The sequence below is a fragment of the Pelecanus crispus genome, chromosome 11 (genome assembly GCF_030463565.1).
Source record: "Pelecanus crispus isolate bPelCri1 chromosome 11, bPelCri1.pri, whole genome shotgun sequence".
NCBI classification, from domain to species: Eukaryota; Metazoa; Chordata; class Aves; order Pelecaniformes; family Pelecanidae; genus Pelecanus; species Pelecanus crispus.
The window spans coordinates 22,067,741-22,082,104 of record NC_134653.1 but is presented as its reverse complement, the minus strand read 5'-3'; the positions used below and the strand labels follow the sequence as shown (position 1 = coordinate 22,082,104).

At 50.0% G+C, this 14,364-nt stretch overlaps 1 protein-coding gene across 1 annotated transcript in view; it reads left to right on the top strand.

Moving 5' to 3' along the window:
• The window catches only part of POLE (DNA polymerase epsilon, catalytic subunit), a 31,279-nt gene that overhangs the window by 2,966 nt on the left and 13,949 nt on the right, over window positions 1-14,364 (top strand). The window contains exons 7-24 of the mRNA XM_075718928.1: window positions 44-124; window positions 405-512; window positions 947-1,057; window positions 1,334-1,419; window positions 2,003-2,122; window positions 4,762-4,894; window positions 5,551-5,664; window positions 6,632-6,844; window positions 7,352-7,459; window positions 8,232-8,360; window positions 8,750-8,852; window positions 8,947-9,093; window positions 9,767-9,912; window positions 10,831-10,979; window positions 11,380-11,472; window positions 11,738-11,882; window positions 12,405-12,562; window positions 14,049-14,244. Coding sequence (XP_075575043.1) covers window positions 44-124; window positions 405-512; window positions 947-1,057; window positions 1,334-1,419; window positions 2,003-2,122; window positions 4,762-4,894; window positions 5,551-5,664; window positions 6,632-6,844; window positions 7,352-7,459; window positions 8,232-8,360; window positions 8,750-8,852; window positions 8,947-9,093; window positions 9,767-9,912; window positions 10,831-10,979; window positions 11,380-11,472; window positions 11,738-11,882; window positions 12,405-12,562; window positions 14,049-14,244 — 2,340 coding nt within the window. The remainder of the gene's footprint in view (window positions 1-43; window positions 125-404; window positions 513-946; window positions 1,058-1,333; window positions 1,420-2,002; window positions 2,123-4,761; window positions 4,895-5,550; window positions 5,665-6,631; window positions 6,845-7,351; window positions 7,460-8,231; window positions 8,361-8,749; window positions 8,853-8,946; window positions 9,094-9,766; window positions 9,913-10,830; window positions 10,980-11,379; window positions 11,473-11,737; window positions 11,883-12,404; window positions 12,563-14,048; window positions 14,245-14,364) is intronic.

Sequence of the window (14,364 nt, the reverse complement as noted above, 5' to 3'; positions counted from 1 at the left end):
CTGGCCCCACGGTAAGGCACTGCCCTCCCTCCTCTCTCAACAGGCTCACTGGTACAACGTGCGATACCGGGGCAGCACCTACCCCCCTGAAATCACCCGCCGAGATGATCTTGTGGAGCGACCGGTGAGTGTTGGTCTAGCAGGCGCCAGTCTGGCCAGGTGCACAGCTGGTGTGTCTGCCCAGAGGAGCTGGTTTCTGATGCGCTGCTGGTGTCACGCCATGGTGCTCAGCCAGAAGGCTTTGATTCTGGGCTTGGGTAGTGAATTTTGGTTTGATAAAGCAGTAAAATGATTACTGGGGAGGGTTTGGTTCACGTGCTGGGCTAGCACTGGGCTTAATGGGAATCGCTTTTTAACTACAAGTCAGCTTTGCAATATTTTCTAATGGATTTGGTGCTGCTCAGGATCCTGTTGTTCTTGCCTTTGATATTGAAACTACCAAACTCCCTTTGAAGTTTCCTGATGCGGAGACAGACCAGATCATGATGATCTCCTACATGATTGATGGGCAGGTAAGGGACAGCAGAGTGGTGTTCTCCATGCTCCAGCAGCGAAGCTGCGGAGCAGGCCAGTGTTTCACCTCCAACCCAGCTCGCTCCAGGCATGCCTTGTTGCTAGCTGCTTGGTGTGTGGCTGTAGAAATGAAATTAAAGTCTGAATGATGTATAAGATACTTAGTTTTGTGGTACCCAGCTCAGGTAGCTGGTGCTCCTCTGAGGGAGCAGTAGTAACCTGGAGAGCATAGGGGCAACTCTGCTGTCCTGTGTTGTCTCCCGGTGGCTCCTTAGCCAATGGCCAGTGATGGTTCAGCAGATGACTCCCAAACAGTTTTTCCCCCTTGACAGAAGCTCTGGCTTTCAAGAGGAATACATCCCATCGTTTGGACAGCATTTTCGGGTTGCCTGCAAGCCAAGTCTTCCTAACTGCTGCCTTGTTACCTCTCTAGGGCTACCTGATCACAAACAGGGAGATCGTCTCTGAGGATATTGAAGATTTTGAGTTTACTCCCAAGCCTGAGTATGAGGGTCCATTTTATGTCTTTAATGAACCAGATGAAGTAAGTCAGCCCAGCAGACTTTTTACCTGCCTGGGGCTCTTGTTGGACAAAGAGAGCTAATTGCTTGGTAGGCTGCCTCGCTGGGGAACATGGTGGGTCTGGCAGGGCTGGTCATGCTTTCATTTCTTGGTAATAAAGGTAAGAGAGGTCAGGTTTGGGTTAGGTGGGGAGGAGAGGGGAAGGGTGGAGTGAACTGTATAGTATCCACCACCTCTCTGTGGAGGAGATGAAGTTACTTTATATATGTATCTTTTCTACTCTTCTGTTTCATCCTAGGCTCATTTAATCCAGAGGTGGTTTGAACATGTCCAGGAGACCAAACCCACCATCATTGTCACGTACAATGGAGACTTCTTTGACTGGTAAGATCAGGAATGAAAACTAAGCTGACAAGGTGTCACCTGATCTGTGGGGCAGGGTCCTTCCATAGCTCACATAGTGGTGATAGTGTGTGATCCATGCCGACTGTCTGGCCACTTTGAACACCTCACCAAATCCTGTGGTCATTGGCTTGGAAGTATGAGCTTCTGTAGAGTCCCATCCGCTCGGCTGAGCTGCTTTAAACCCTTGTCAATGTGTCAATGTTGGTGTATGGATGAGCCCAGTCTTGGGAGCTCAGGGAGAGGGTCAAAAGAGATCTGGAGGATATCAGGGAAAGGGGCACAAGCAAGCCTTCGGGAAGCAAGGGGAGAGGGACCATGTGCCTCCACCTCCTGGTGCAGGATGTAAGCAAGCAGCTTTACGTCTTGTGTCATGCTGCAATTCTGTCCTGCAGGAAGTTTACCCTGTGGCCAGATATCACAGACAAATTGCAAGAAAAATTCTTTAGGTAGTTTGTAACTGTAACTTTAGGAAGTTTGTAACTAAAGCAGTTGTGAAACCGTTGTTGGAGATGAAGGGAAATGGCTGTTCTGTTCCTTTCCTTCACATTGCCTCTTTCCCTAGGCCCTTTGTGGAAGCAAGAGCAGCAGCTCATGGAATTAATATGTATCAGGAAATTGGGTTTCAGAAGGACAGCCAGGGAGAGTACAAAGCATCCCAGTGCATCCACATGGACTGTCTAAGGTACCAAATGCTGCCCCTCTACCATATAACTGCATCTTTATCTCTTGAATTTATATAAAATACCTACACTTGTGTTTGAAAACTGTCCTCCTCCTGTCTTTTGGAAGCTTTCATGTGTTGCACCTCCCTAGGCTGGCATGATAGTCCATTTCCTTGACTGTGTTGCTTCCCCTTGGCACTCTGCATACCGCAGAAGCTGCCAAGCTTTCCCTGTGAAGGGTTATCAGGGATGTCTCTCTCCCTGCAGCCTGCTGGTGGCTGTCCCTGGGTGTTTGAGGTCTGATTTGAGGTCTGACAGGATGGGGTCAGGAAGGCCAAGGCACGGCTGGAGCTGAATTTGGCAAGGGATGTAAAGAATAACAAGAAGGGCTTCTACAGGTATGTCAACCAGAAAAGGAAGGCTAAAGAAAGCGTACCCCCCCGATGAACAAGAATGCCAACCTAGTATCAACAGACGAGGAGAAGGCTGAGGTACTCAACAACTTTTTTTCCTCAGTCTTCAATGGCAACCTCTCTCCTCACCCCTCCCAAGTTGATGGACTGCAAGATGGGGATCAGGGGTGTAAAGCCCCTCCCACTGTAAGGGAAGATCAGGTTCGAGACCACCCGAGGAACCTGAATGTACGTAAGTCTATGGGACCTGATGAGATGCACCCCAGAGTCCTGAGGGAATTGGCTGACGTAGTTGCCAAGCCACTCTCCATGATATTTGAAAAGTCATGGCAGTCAGGTGAAGTCCCTGGTGACTGGAAGAAGGGAAACGTTGTTCCCATTTTTAAAAAGGGAAGAAAGGAGGATGCTGGGAACTACTGACCTGTCAGCCTCACCTCTGTGCATGGGAAGATCATGGAACAGATCCTCCTAGAAGCTATGCTAAAGCACATGGAGGACAGGGAGGTGATCTGACGCAGCAAGCATGGCTTCACCAAGGACAAGTCCTGCCTGACTAACCTAGTGGCTTTCTATGAAGGAGTGACTGCATTAGTGGACAAGGGAAAAGCAACAGATGTCATCTATCTGGACTTCTGTAAAGCCTTCGACACAGTCCCCCATAACATCCTTCTCTCTAAATTGGAGAGATACAGATTTGATGGGTGGACTGTTTGGTGGATAAGGAATTGGTTGGATGGTCGCATCCAGAGGGTAGCGGTCAATGTCTTGATGTCCAAACGGAGACTGGTGACAAGTGGTGTCCCTCAGGGGTCTGTACTGGGACCACTGCTGTTTAATATCTTCATCAGCAACATAGACAGTGGGATTGAGTGCACCCTCAGCAAGTCTGCAGATGACACCAAGCTGAGTGGTGCAGCTGACACACCAGAAGGACGAGATGTCATCCAAAGGGACCTGGACAAGCTGAAGAGGTGGGCCTGTGTGAACCTCATGAGCACCTGGGATGGAGCAACCCCTGATATCAGTGCAGGCTGTGGGATGAAGGGATTGAGAGCAGCCCTGCAGAGAAGGACTTGAGGGTACTGGTAGATGAAAAGCTGGACATGAGCCAACAATGTGCGCTTGCAGCCCAGAAAGCCAACTGCATGCTGGGCTGCATCAAAAGAAGCGTGGCCAGCAGGTCGAGGGAGGTGATTCTGCCCCTCTGCTCTGCTCTGGTGAGACCTCACCTGGAGTACTGCGTCCAGCTCTGGGGCACTCAGCACCAGAAGGACATGGAACTGATGGAGCGGGTCCAGAGGAGGGCCACAAAAATGATCCGAGGGCTGGAGCACATCTCCTGTGAGGCCAGGCTGAGAGAGTTGGGGTTGTTCAGCCTGGAGAAGAGAAGGCTGTGAGGAGACCTTATTGCAGCCTTTCAGTACTTAAAGGGGGCCTGTAGGAAAGATGGGGACAATCTTTTTAGCAAGGCCCGTTGTGACAGGACAAGGAATAATGGATTTTAACTAAAGAAGAATATATTTAGACTGGATATAAGGAAGAAATTTTTTACAATGAGGGTGGTGAAGCACTGGAACAGGTTGCCCAGAGAGGTAGTGGAGGCCCCATGCCTAGAAACGTTCAAGGTCAGGTAGGATGGGCTCTGAGCAACCTGATCTAGTTGAAGCTGTCCCTGTTCACGGTAGGGGGGTTGGGCTAGATGACCTCTAAAGGTCCCTTCCAACCCAAAGCATTCTATGATTCAGTGATTTGGGGCATTGGAGAAAGATCAGGCCATTGGACTGGGGAAGGGATTGTATCCTGGCACAGCCAGAAAAGGAAAGGACGCATTGTGCACACATGGGAGAGACAAGTTGGGGTTTTTATGTGGGTTTCCTCCACTGGAGCAGTGTCTGGACTGTGGAGAGTGGCTGTCTGTCCTTACAGTCCTGGTGGTGTCTCCTCCAGTGATTAAATGTTTATCTTAAAGCCACTGAGGGAGTTGGAAGGTGGTAATTCTGAGCAGTGGTGATGGTATGGATAGTGAGTGGGGTTTGTCCTAGCTGGGATTTAAGTGCATTGGTAGAGATGCAGGATATCTAAAGCTGGGCAGCCTCTTACTCCACTGCGCTTGGATGCTTGGCTCTTGGCTGTCCTCGGTGAGAGGTCCCCTTTGCATTCAAGGTTCTGTTTGCAAGCCTGAGTCCCTTTTTGAAAGGCAGGGCTGGTTTCTCTGCACAAACTGGTATTTTCATAATTTTGTCCAGGTGGGTGAAGAGAGACAGTTACCTCCCAGTGGGAAGTCACAACCTGAAAGCAGCAGCTAAAGCAAAACTGGGTTATGATCCAGTGGAGCTGGACCCTGAGGACATGTGCCGGATGGCTACAGAGGAGCCCCAGGTATTCTCTCTCTGTGCTGTATCTCCTCTGAGCAATTGGAAAACAAGCCTAGAGCAGCTGCAATATGATTGAATCTTTAAGTTAAAGAGTTACAAAATGTTTTTGCTTAATGCAGTGGGTTTTGAGAAATTAACTCAATCTGTCTCCCCATATTGCTGATGCCTTAGAAGCACTTGAGCTTGTGGGGATTTCTTTGAAGTGGTTCTAGCACTGGCATTGCACTGTGTATTTTCATATTTATTTACATCAGTGCGAGGTGGCAGACACCACCTAAATCAGAAACACCACAAACAGCCATGACTTGCTGGAGGGAGGAGAAATAGGCTTAGTGCTCCAGGTGTTGTGGGCAGGGGATTTCTGCTGAAGCCCTGGAGCACCCTCCTGATTCCCAAACAGGGCAGTATCTGTGCCATGAGCTCATCCTCCCCATTTCCTCTCATTCAAAGCTGATGTATCGTTGTGTGATTAGAGCTAGAGCAGGATGTCCTCAGAAGCAAACAGATCATTTTTTACAACCTAGGATAAGGAGAAATATACCTTTCCCTTCTTCCTGCTGATACAAGCATGTCCAGCAGGAAGCAATGAAAGAGTATTGTCATTGAGCTGCTCTATCACATGTGATTGGGATTAATTTGCCTTTTGCCATTCCCTGACAGACCCTGGCCACCTATTCAGTGTCCGACGCAGTTGCTACCTATTACATGTACATGAAGTACGTGCATCCTTTCATTTTTGCCTTGTGCACCATCATTCCTATGGAGCCTGATGAGGTGGGTGCACTCCTGAAATGATGATTTCTTTCCTGGGTGAAGAGCCACGTCTCCCACGCTGCAGGGATGCTCTGGCCATGGACCTGATTCCTGCTGCCCAGGCACTTTCCCATCCATGTCAGGGAGGGAGGGTGGATCTGGAGGCTACTCCTTTCTCTCCACAGCCCTGGGGTTTTTCGAGAGGTGCCTAAGAACAAGAGACCTGAGGGTTGGCAGTACAGGGCTGGAGCAAGAAAGTATGGTGATACTCCATGCTCAGCCAAGTTTACTTGCAGTCATGTCATGCAAAGCTGGGTCTCCTGATTGCTCGTCAGCTGTGGGGAGGATGGTTAGGAAGCTGTCTGTGCTAAGCATGTAGAAAATGTCCCTATTCCCACCTGGTTTAGCTTACGAAGGTGCTTGACAGTGGAGTCGTGTCAGGAGGTGATGGCAGCAGAAATCTGGAGGCCTTTGCACTGTCCATCACCTGCTCTCCTCCCAGCCAACATGAATGAGTTGGTGTTGGTTTCTCACTTCCTCCCATCATCATTGCCGTGGGCCAGCTGCATGGTTGTGCATGTGTCACCAGCTGAAGCCATCTGACTTGCTGATGTGGCTGTAAGGCCAGTCTGGTCCCACCAGCACTGGTACGGCACTTCTTGCTGAATCACAGGATGGTTTGGGTTGGAAGGGACATTCAAAGATCATCTAGGTTGGAAGGGACATTCAAAGATCATCAAGGTTGGAAGGGATCTTCAAAGATCATATAGTCCAACCCCCCCTGCCATGGGCAGGCACATCTTTCACTAGATCAGGTTGCTCAAAGCTGCATCCAGCCTGACCATGAACACTTCGAGGGCATCCACAACTTCTCTGGGCAACCTGTTCCAGTGTCTCACCACCCTCATAGTAAAGAATTTCTTCCTTATATCTAATCTAAATCTATTCTTTTTGATTTTTAAAACTGGCTTTGATGTCTCTCCTGCAGGTGTTAAGAAAAGGATCTGGGACACTGTGCGAGGCACTGCTGATGGTTCAGGCCTATCATGCCAACATCATCTTCCCCAACAAGCAGGAGCAGGAATTCAACAAACTTACAGAAGATGGCCATGTGCTGGACTCAGAGACGTATGTGGGAGGCCATGTGGAAGCGCTGGAATCTGGGGTCTTCCGCAGTGACATCCCCTGCCGCTTCAAAATGGTAAGGGGCCATGCAGCCAACCCATCACGCCGCTGTCTTGCCCTGTTTCATGCCTGCATTGTGCTCACAGACTCTGAAGCTTTCAGAGGTGGCTTCACGCTGTGCCGTGCGACGCATTACACTTAGTGCCAGACATTTTGGTGAATATCATCTAGTGAATGATCGGAGGGGAGCATGCACTGGGTGTATAGAAGTATCTGGACTAAGTCTGAATCTTTGGACCCTTGCACCAGCCAGCATGCGACCATGAGAGATGCTGCACTACCAAACACAAATGCCACTGGCTGCTCATTAGCTGCCCTTGTCTCTTGCCTTTGTTACTTTTTTTTTTTGACCTGGTGCCAGTGGTCTAGACCCTGCCCATGCCTCAGTAAGCTGCCCTATGCTGCAGGGCTGTGCTTAGAGCTCCCCAAGTCAGGCAGGGACACAGGCAGCAGGGCAGGAGCTGCCAGCCTGCAGCTGGGGATAGCTGCCCACAGTCTCAGTGCTGTCCCCACACCCCTGTAGAATCCTGCTGCCTTTGACTTCCTGGTGCAGCATGTGGAGAAGACGCTGCGGCATGCCATTGAGGAGGAGGAGCATTTGCCGTTGGACCAAGTCACCAACTTCCAGGAGGTACGTCGCCCATGGCATGGCTGGGCTTGGCAGGGAGGGCCGAGCTGCCAGGTTGGAGCTGCAGCTTTAAAGTGCCTGTTCAGGTTAATTTTACACTCTACAGAGAGAGACCGAGAAGCCCATCCATGGGCACCTGCAGAGTAGATGTTAAGGGATGTTATAAGCAGCTGCCACCTCCAGCAGCCCCAGCCAGGACCCCCCTGCCAAGCCTGGGGGATCTGGGGTCTCTGCCCTGGCTGAAGGACATGGTTCCTGCTTTCTCCTTTGCAGGTTCAACCAGGAGCAAAACTCTGAGAGACCTGGGAAGGGATTTAGTGAGAAGACAGACCCCTCAGATATCCCAAATACTCATGTTCCTCTTCTTCCCTGTTTATCGGCTAGAAAGTCCAGGTTGCCCCTCTCCAAAGCCAAGTCTGGAGTTTCCTGGAGGGAATCATCAGTTAGTGACTGGGGACTTCTGGTCTTTGCTGGTTTTGCTGTTGTCTCCATTAACCCATTTGCACTGAAAAGGTCCTTGATTGAGTAACCTTTAGGCAGTAGCTGCTCTCACCTTCCATGTACCCCTACAGATAAAGCCTACCTTGGAGATCCAAAACAAAACCTAAAATACCGGTGGTCAAGGAGTTGCTGATGCTGCTCCTTTGGTCCTTTAAATCCTTTCCCAGAGTCAGGAACAGGTGTCCCTGTGCAGAAAAAAAGGACCAAATTCAACAAGTATGTGACTCTTTAACTGTTTCCTGTCTGAGTTTTACTTCTTTTTGTGTTGCCACAGGTTTGCGATGAAATCAAGGTCAAACTGAATTCCCTGAAAGATGTTCCGAACAGGATTGAGTGTCCCCTTATTTACCATCTAGATGTGGGGGCCATGTACCCCAACATCATTCTGACCAACAGGTTGCAGGTGGGTAACATCAACTTTATCTCTCCTAATTTGTCTTTCAGATGACCTTGGTGATCCCTCTGATTGGATCCCCTTAACAGCAAGGGCTGAACTTTCTGCTCAGGGCAGGGGGATCAGATAAGGCTGGGTGTGAAATTTAGTCAAGCTGCCATGGATGCCAGCTCTGCAGAGGTTGAGTTACAACTTTAGCTAGGACTCTTCCCAAAAAAACCAGCTATTGTTTTTTGTGGGTTTTATGTTTTTGAAAGGCTCTGGAAAGGGGAACTCACTGAGTACCATCTCTGATGTTCACACCTATGCTATTCTGCCACCCAGTGCCTGTTCTGGCATGAGTTGTCATTTGGAGAGCTGTTCCCTCTAACACCTGTATGTCTCTTACTTGCATCCAGCCCTCAGCCATGGTGGATGAGGCCACGTGTGCTGCCTGTGACTTCAACAAGCCAGGTGCCAATTGTCAGCGTCAGATGACTTGGCAGTGGAGAGGAGAGTTCAGTAAGTATAGTAAGGACTGTGCAGTCCAGTTCACAGAGACAGAGGTGAATTCCTGCTTCTCCTCTGGGAAACTGATGGCTGCCCTCCTCCACAGTGCCTGCCAGCCGCAGTGAGTATCACCGGATCCAGCAGCAGCTGGAGTCGGAGAAGTTCCCTCCCCTGTCCCCTGAGGGAGCACCCCGTGCCTTCCATGAGCTGTCCCGGGAAGAACAGGCTAAGTACGAGAAAAAGCGGCTGGCAGGTAAAAAAAACAAAACAAAGAACCAACCAACCCAAAAAAACCCTAAACAAACAAAACAAAAAAAAACCCCACCACAAAAAAAACCCCAAAACCCCCTAGACTGTGAGCAGTGCTCACCATAGTTACCTCTTATGGCTGTGGGGTTAGTTCAGACTGGGGCTGGTCTCAGACCATGCTTTGGCAGACCTTCTCCATGGTCCCAGCAGGCTCCTGTGTGCTTCCCAAAGAGGGGCCAGGCACTGGTGCCTGTGTCCGTGTTTTTCCTTTTGTGTGTTGAAAGCCATGGATTTGAGCTGAAGCATGGGTGGCTCCATTTTTCGGAAGGCTGCTAATTAAAGCCTGTTAATGAAAGGGAAACATAACACTATCCTATCTCCTGGAGCGATGCTGTTCAGCAGAACCATCCAGCTGGCTGGGGGCAGAGCCTGGGTTTGTGGATGGGCCATATGTGCATCACAATGAGTTTATTTCCCCTACCTGTCTTTGCATCTCCATAACAAGGTGCTGCTTCTCTCCATGCTGGTATCTTCCTTCCCCTCCCTTTGCAGTAGGACTGTCTCTCCACTCAGCTGTTCTTGATGCTTAAATGTCTCCCTGTCCATACTGTGCCCATCCCTGTCCGTAGCTGGGCACCCATCCCTGAGAAGCTCCCTCTGCTTACTCCCTTGACTAGATTACTGCCGTAAGGCATACAAGAAGATCCACATCACCAAGGTGGAGGAACGAGTCACTACCATCTGCCAGCGAGAGAACTCTTTCTATGTGGACACAGTGCGAGCTTTCAGGGACCGCCGCTACGAGTTCAAGGGGCTGCACAAGGTACTGAGCTCAACTTCTGGCTTAACTTGTGTTGCCAAGGCTGGGGACCTCTTATCTCTCACTGAAAACCCAAGCCCTAAAGGATTGCTCTATTCAGCCTTTGTATTCGAGAAGGATGTGGTGGAGCTCCTGAGAGCTGTGGCTTCTCACTGCCAAATCTTCAATGGCTGCTGCCATGGCATTTACTGCCTCTGGTGCTGTTGGAAACAAAGCCTCATCTCCAGTTTTCACTGGGTTTAGCAAATCCTCAGCTAGTCTCTGTTCTCATGCATCTGATCTGGCCATGTTCAGTCTGGGGCATTCTTCCTACATGGAGAAGAGACAAGCTGAGAAGCAAGGTCTAGACCTTGGGTTAAGGAACAGTTGATTCCACGAGGACATTCTAGTTCTCTGGTTGAGGTTCGTGCTAAAGGAGACCAGGGCATTCTTTGAGTGTGTTGAAGGCAATGGTGAGGTCCTCTGGTGGAGTTAATTAACGAGCTGTTTGCTTTGCAATTAATCCCAGCTGCCTAGTCTGCCATGAACCATGGAGCTGGCCAAGAGGCTTCTTCTACACAGGTGGTTCTGCTGTTTAGCCAGATATCATTGATTGCTGCAGGCAGTTTATTTGGTTGTTGCCTGTGCACATGTGGTGCAGCACAGCTGATGCAGGCGGGCAGCACTGCTGGCACTGGTTGAATTCTGATTGTCACCGTCACAAGTTGCAGTTGGTGTTGTAGGTCCCTCTACCATGTGGCAAAGTGCCTCTGGCCAACTCCTCTTCTGCTGCAAAAGAAAAAGGAACATTTAGCTCATGCTACTGATCTTTGGCAAAGATACTGTTCTAGAGTTGTAATGCTGTACTGGGACTGAGGGAGAACTGGTTGGATACCACCAGTAGCGATGTATGGGATCATCCTGACTGCCTGTGGCTTGTAGGTGTGGAAGAAGAAGCTGTCTGCAGCGGTGGAGATGGGAGATGCCTCTGAAGTGAAGCGCTGCAAGAACATGGAAATCCTGTATGACTCCCTGCAGCTGGCTCACAAGTGCATCCTCAACTCTTTCTATGGCTATGTCATGCGGAAAGGGTGAGTCTCCCCTCTGGGCAATGCTGGTGTCCTCCAGAGAGGACCCTTGGAAGAAACCATGATTGTCCTATGGAGGCTGTCACTTGCTTCAGCTGCTTCTGAAGCACCAGGATGAAGGTGGGTGCTGCCTGTAACACTCTCCTCTTGCTTCTACCAATGACTTCTCATCCTGGAGACTCCTGCCAGACATTAAGTGTTGGGCATAAGTGATGGGAATATTGTCTGTTAGCAGGTTTCCAGCTTTTCTGAAGCATCATAACCAGGGCAAGGAGAATAATCTACCGAGGGCCAGTGTTGATGTGTTTCTTGCCCTTCTTCCTCTGGAGGTCCTCCTGCCCTTTCCATAGCTGGGCTTGGGAGGGAGCACTTCTGCTCTTCACTTTGACTCCTCTGCTCACAGAGCTCGCTGGTACTCCATGGAGATGGCTGGCATTGTCTGCTTCACAGGAGCAAATATCATCACCCAGGCTAGGGAACTGATCGAGCAGATTGGGTGAGTATGTGCTGAGCTGGGGAAGAAAGGTCTGTCTGCATCTGGGGCAGATGTGGGAGCATGTTAAACACCTAAGCTTTCAGCAGTTAATGTTGAAGATTCAGATTTCTGACACTGCTGTGGTTATCCTGTTGTATATGAGGGTTTGCTTTGCAGAGGGAACTGGAGAGTGGATGCAACAGGCTGCCTCTGCCTTTATGGGGGACACAGAGCTGATCCTCAGCTATCATCCACTCTCCTCCTGACAGTGACCTTCCTTCCTTAGGAGACCTCTGGAACTGGATACCGATGGAATTTGGTGTGTCCTCCCCAACAGCTTCCCGGAGAACTTTGTCATCAAGTCAACCAATGCCAAGAAGCCAAAGGTGACAATCTCCTACCCAGGTGCCATGCTGAACATCCTGGTGAAGGTGAGTCTTGCACCCATCCAGGCCAGCTCTGCAGTCTGGGGAAAAAGGAGGTGGAGGACTGACAAGGGAGGAGGGCCTCTCTTCCATCTCCACGCCCTGTGTAGTGAGTGGGACGTTGGAGCTGATGGCCCTGCTTGCTGCACAGCTGCTCTCTGCCCTGGAGAGCATCTGAGCAGAGGGAGAGGCTCCGATATCCCTGCAGCAGCAGACAGGGTGGTGTGTAAGAGGCTAGGGTTGGCACACGCTCACCTGCGCAGGCTGGGAGTCCAGACTAGAGCAAGGTCCAACCCATCCTCTGCTTCCTCCAGCTTCTATTAGACAAAAGAATGTAATTTTAGGGTCCAAAGCATTTTTCTTCTCAACGGACAGGTCAGATGTTTTGGTTTTTGAGTCCTAAATTGTGCTGTAGCTTTCAGAGGGGTGCTCAGTGATCCCTTTGGGCAGGATGTGCCCAAGGAGCATCTCCTGGGGTAACCAGCTCGGCTATTGAATGAAGCTGTTCTCCTGGGGTTCTACCCATAGGAAGGCTTCACAAACGATCAGTACCAGGAACTGCAGGACCCAACCTCTCTCACCTATATCACACGCTCAGAGAATAGCATCTTTTTTGAAGTGGATGGACCATACCTGGCCATGATCCTCCCAGCTTCCAAGGAGGAGGGCAAGAAGCTGAAGAAAAGGTGAGATTTCAAAGCTTCACTTCCCCCAGGTAACAGATTGAGGGTCTCTTTCCCTTTGTGCATGTGGGGCATGTTGGTCCTTGCCCCTGGAGCTGGCAGCATGCTTGATTCACTAGCTTTAAATGGCAAGTTCCTTACACCGGATCGTCTTTGAATCCAGCTATGCACTTGCCTCCAGTGCTATACTATGGCAATAAACTTTAGAAGATAACAGCAAAACAACGTTTCTCCAACTTGGTGACCAGACACCATCTCCCTGTTTGGCTTTGAGGTGTGCAGGAGAACTTTGACTTTCCTTCTGAGGACTTCTAATACTGCTTATATTCAACCTAATTTGTTTAAACTCACCGGTTCCTGTCTTCCCATCTCTCAGGAGTTCACAGACCTTCAGTAATGCTTCTCCTAGATGTTTTCCCTTCCCTTTCCATCTGGAAGAAGGAACAGGTCCTGCCATTACTGTCACATTATAGGATAATTGTACTCAAACTTCACTGATTTCTCTGCAGCCTCCTAAATAGGAACACGAGCTAGAGCAGTAGCAACCACTAGCTAGAGGGGTGCCCACAGACCTGGGTCTGGCTCCAGTAAATGCTCTCGCTGCCCTCCAGCACCCTCTGTCCTTACAACTCTATGCTTCTTTGTGCTTAATGCCCCATTGGACGAGCTCCAGCATCCACTGTCTTCTGTCAGTGCCTTTCTGCAAGCAGTGAGTCCCTGCCACAGGAGTCGAGGTGATGCCAAGCACTGAGCAGGCTCTGCTTGTAGGACTTATCTCAGGGCTTCTTGGTTTCTTGTAGTTTGGGGATGTTAGCAAGTGCACTTATTTCTTGGTCACTCTCCAACCAAAACATCCTGGAGGTGGCTGGCAGGCACTATTGTCAGTGGAGGAAGAGAAGGTTGTGCCCACAGGAATGTGGTCAGGTGGGAGAAGGGCTGGCCAAGTGATGTAGGTTTGAGTATCCCCTCTCTTCTCTTAGCTGATGTTCCCATAAGGTTTTTCTCGAGACATAGAAATAATTGGCAGGGCTGTGAAATGCAAAAAAAAATGCAAGAGAAAAGGAGAGAGGGATGAATGTTCCTATAGTCATCATGACTACATCCAGTTTCCTTTGAACCCCTTTGCCAACATCTGAGCTGACAAAGTTTCCTTCTCTCTAAACCTCTTCCTAATATCTTCCTCCATTTCCCTGCCCAGTCTCTCACCTCCCACCCTTTACTCATGTGCAATTAAGATCATTCTCCCAGTTGGTATAGATGAGGTGGGACGTGAGCTGATGTGCTTTTGCAGACCGAGTTGAAACGGTTGGTAGAGCAGCTGTAGATGCTCTGAGATCATCCTAGTGCTGAGCACCACAGCTCTGTTGAACATGCCGCATGATGGTGTGGTGGCATGGGGAGAAGCACCCTGGCAGGAGGGACACCAGCAGGATCCTGGAGGACATGTCCCTTGGCACAGGCCAGGTTTTGCCCACACTGTGTCTCCTAGGTATGCAGTATTCAATGAGGATGGGTCCCTGGCCGAGCTGAAGGGATTTGAGGTGAAGCGCCGGGGAGAGCTGCAGCTGGTGAAGATATTCCAGTCTTCTGTATTTGAAGCCTTTCTGAAAGGTAGCACCCTGGAGGAGGTCTATGCTTCTGTGGCCAAGGTGGCCGATTACTGGCTGGATGTGCTCTACAGCAAGGTAAATGCAGCTCAGCATGTCTGTGCTCCCGAGATGGAGCCAGAGAAGTGTCAGAGCTGGCCAGGCACTGTGGGGAGGGTGGACTTGGCTTGCACAGAGCAGGTGGTCTGCTGTGCCTCT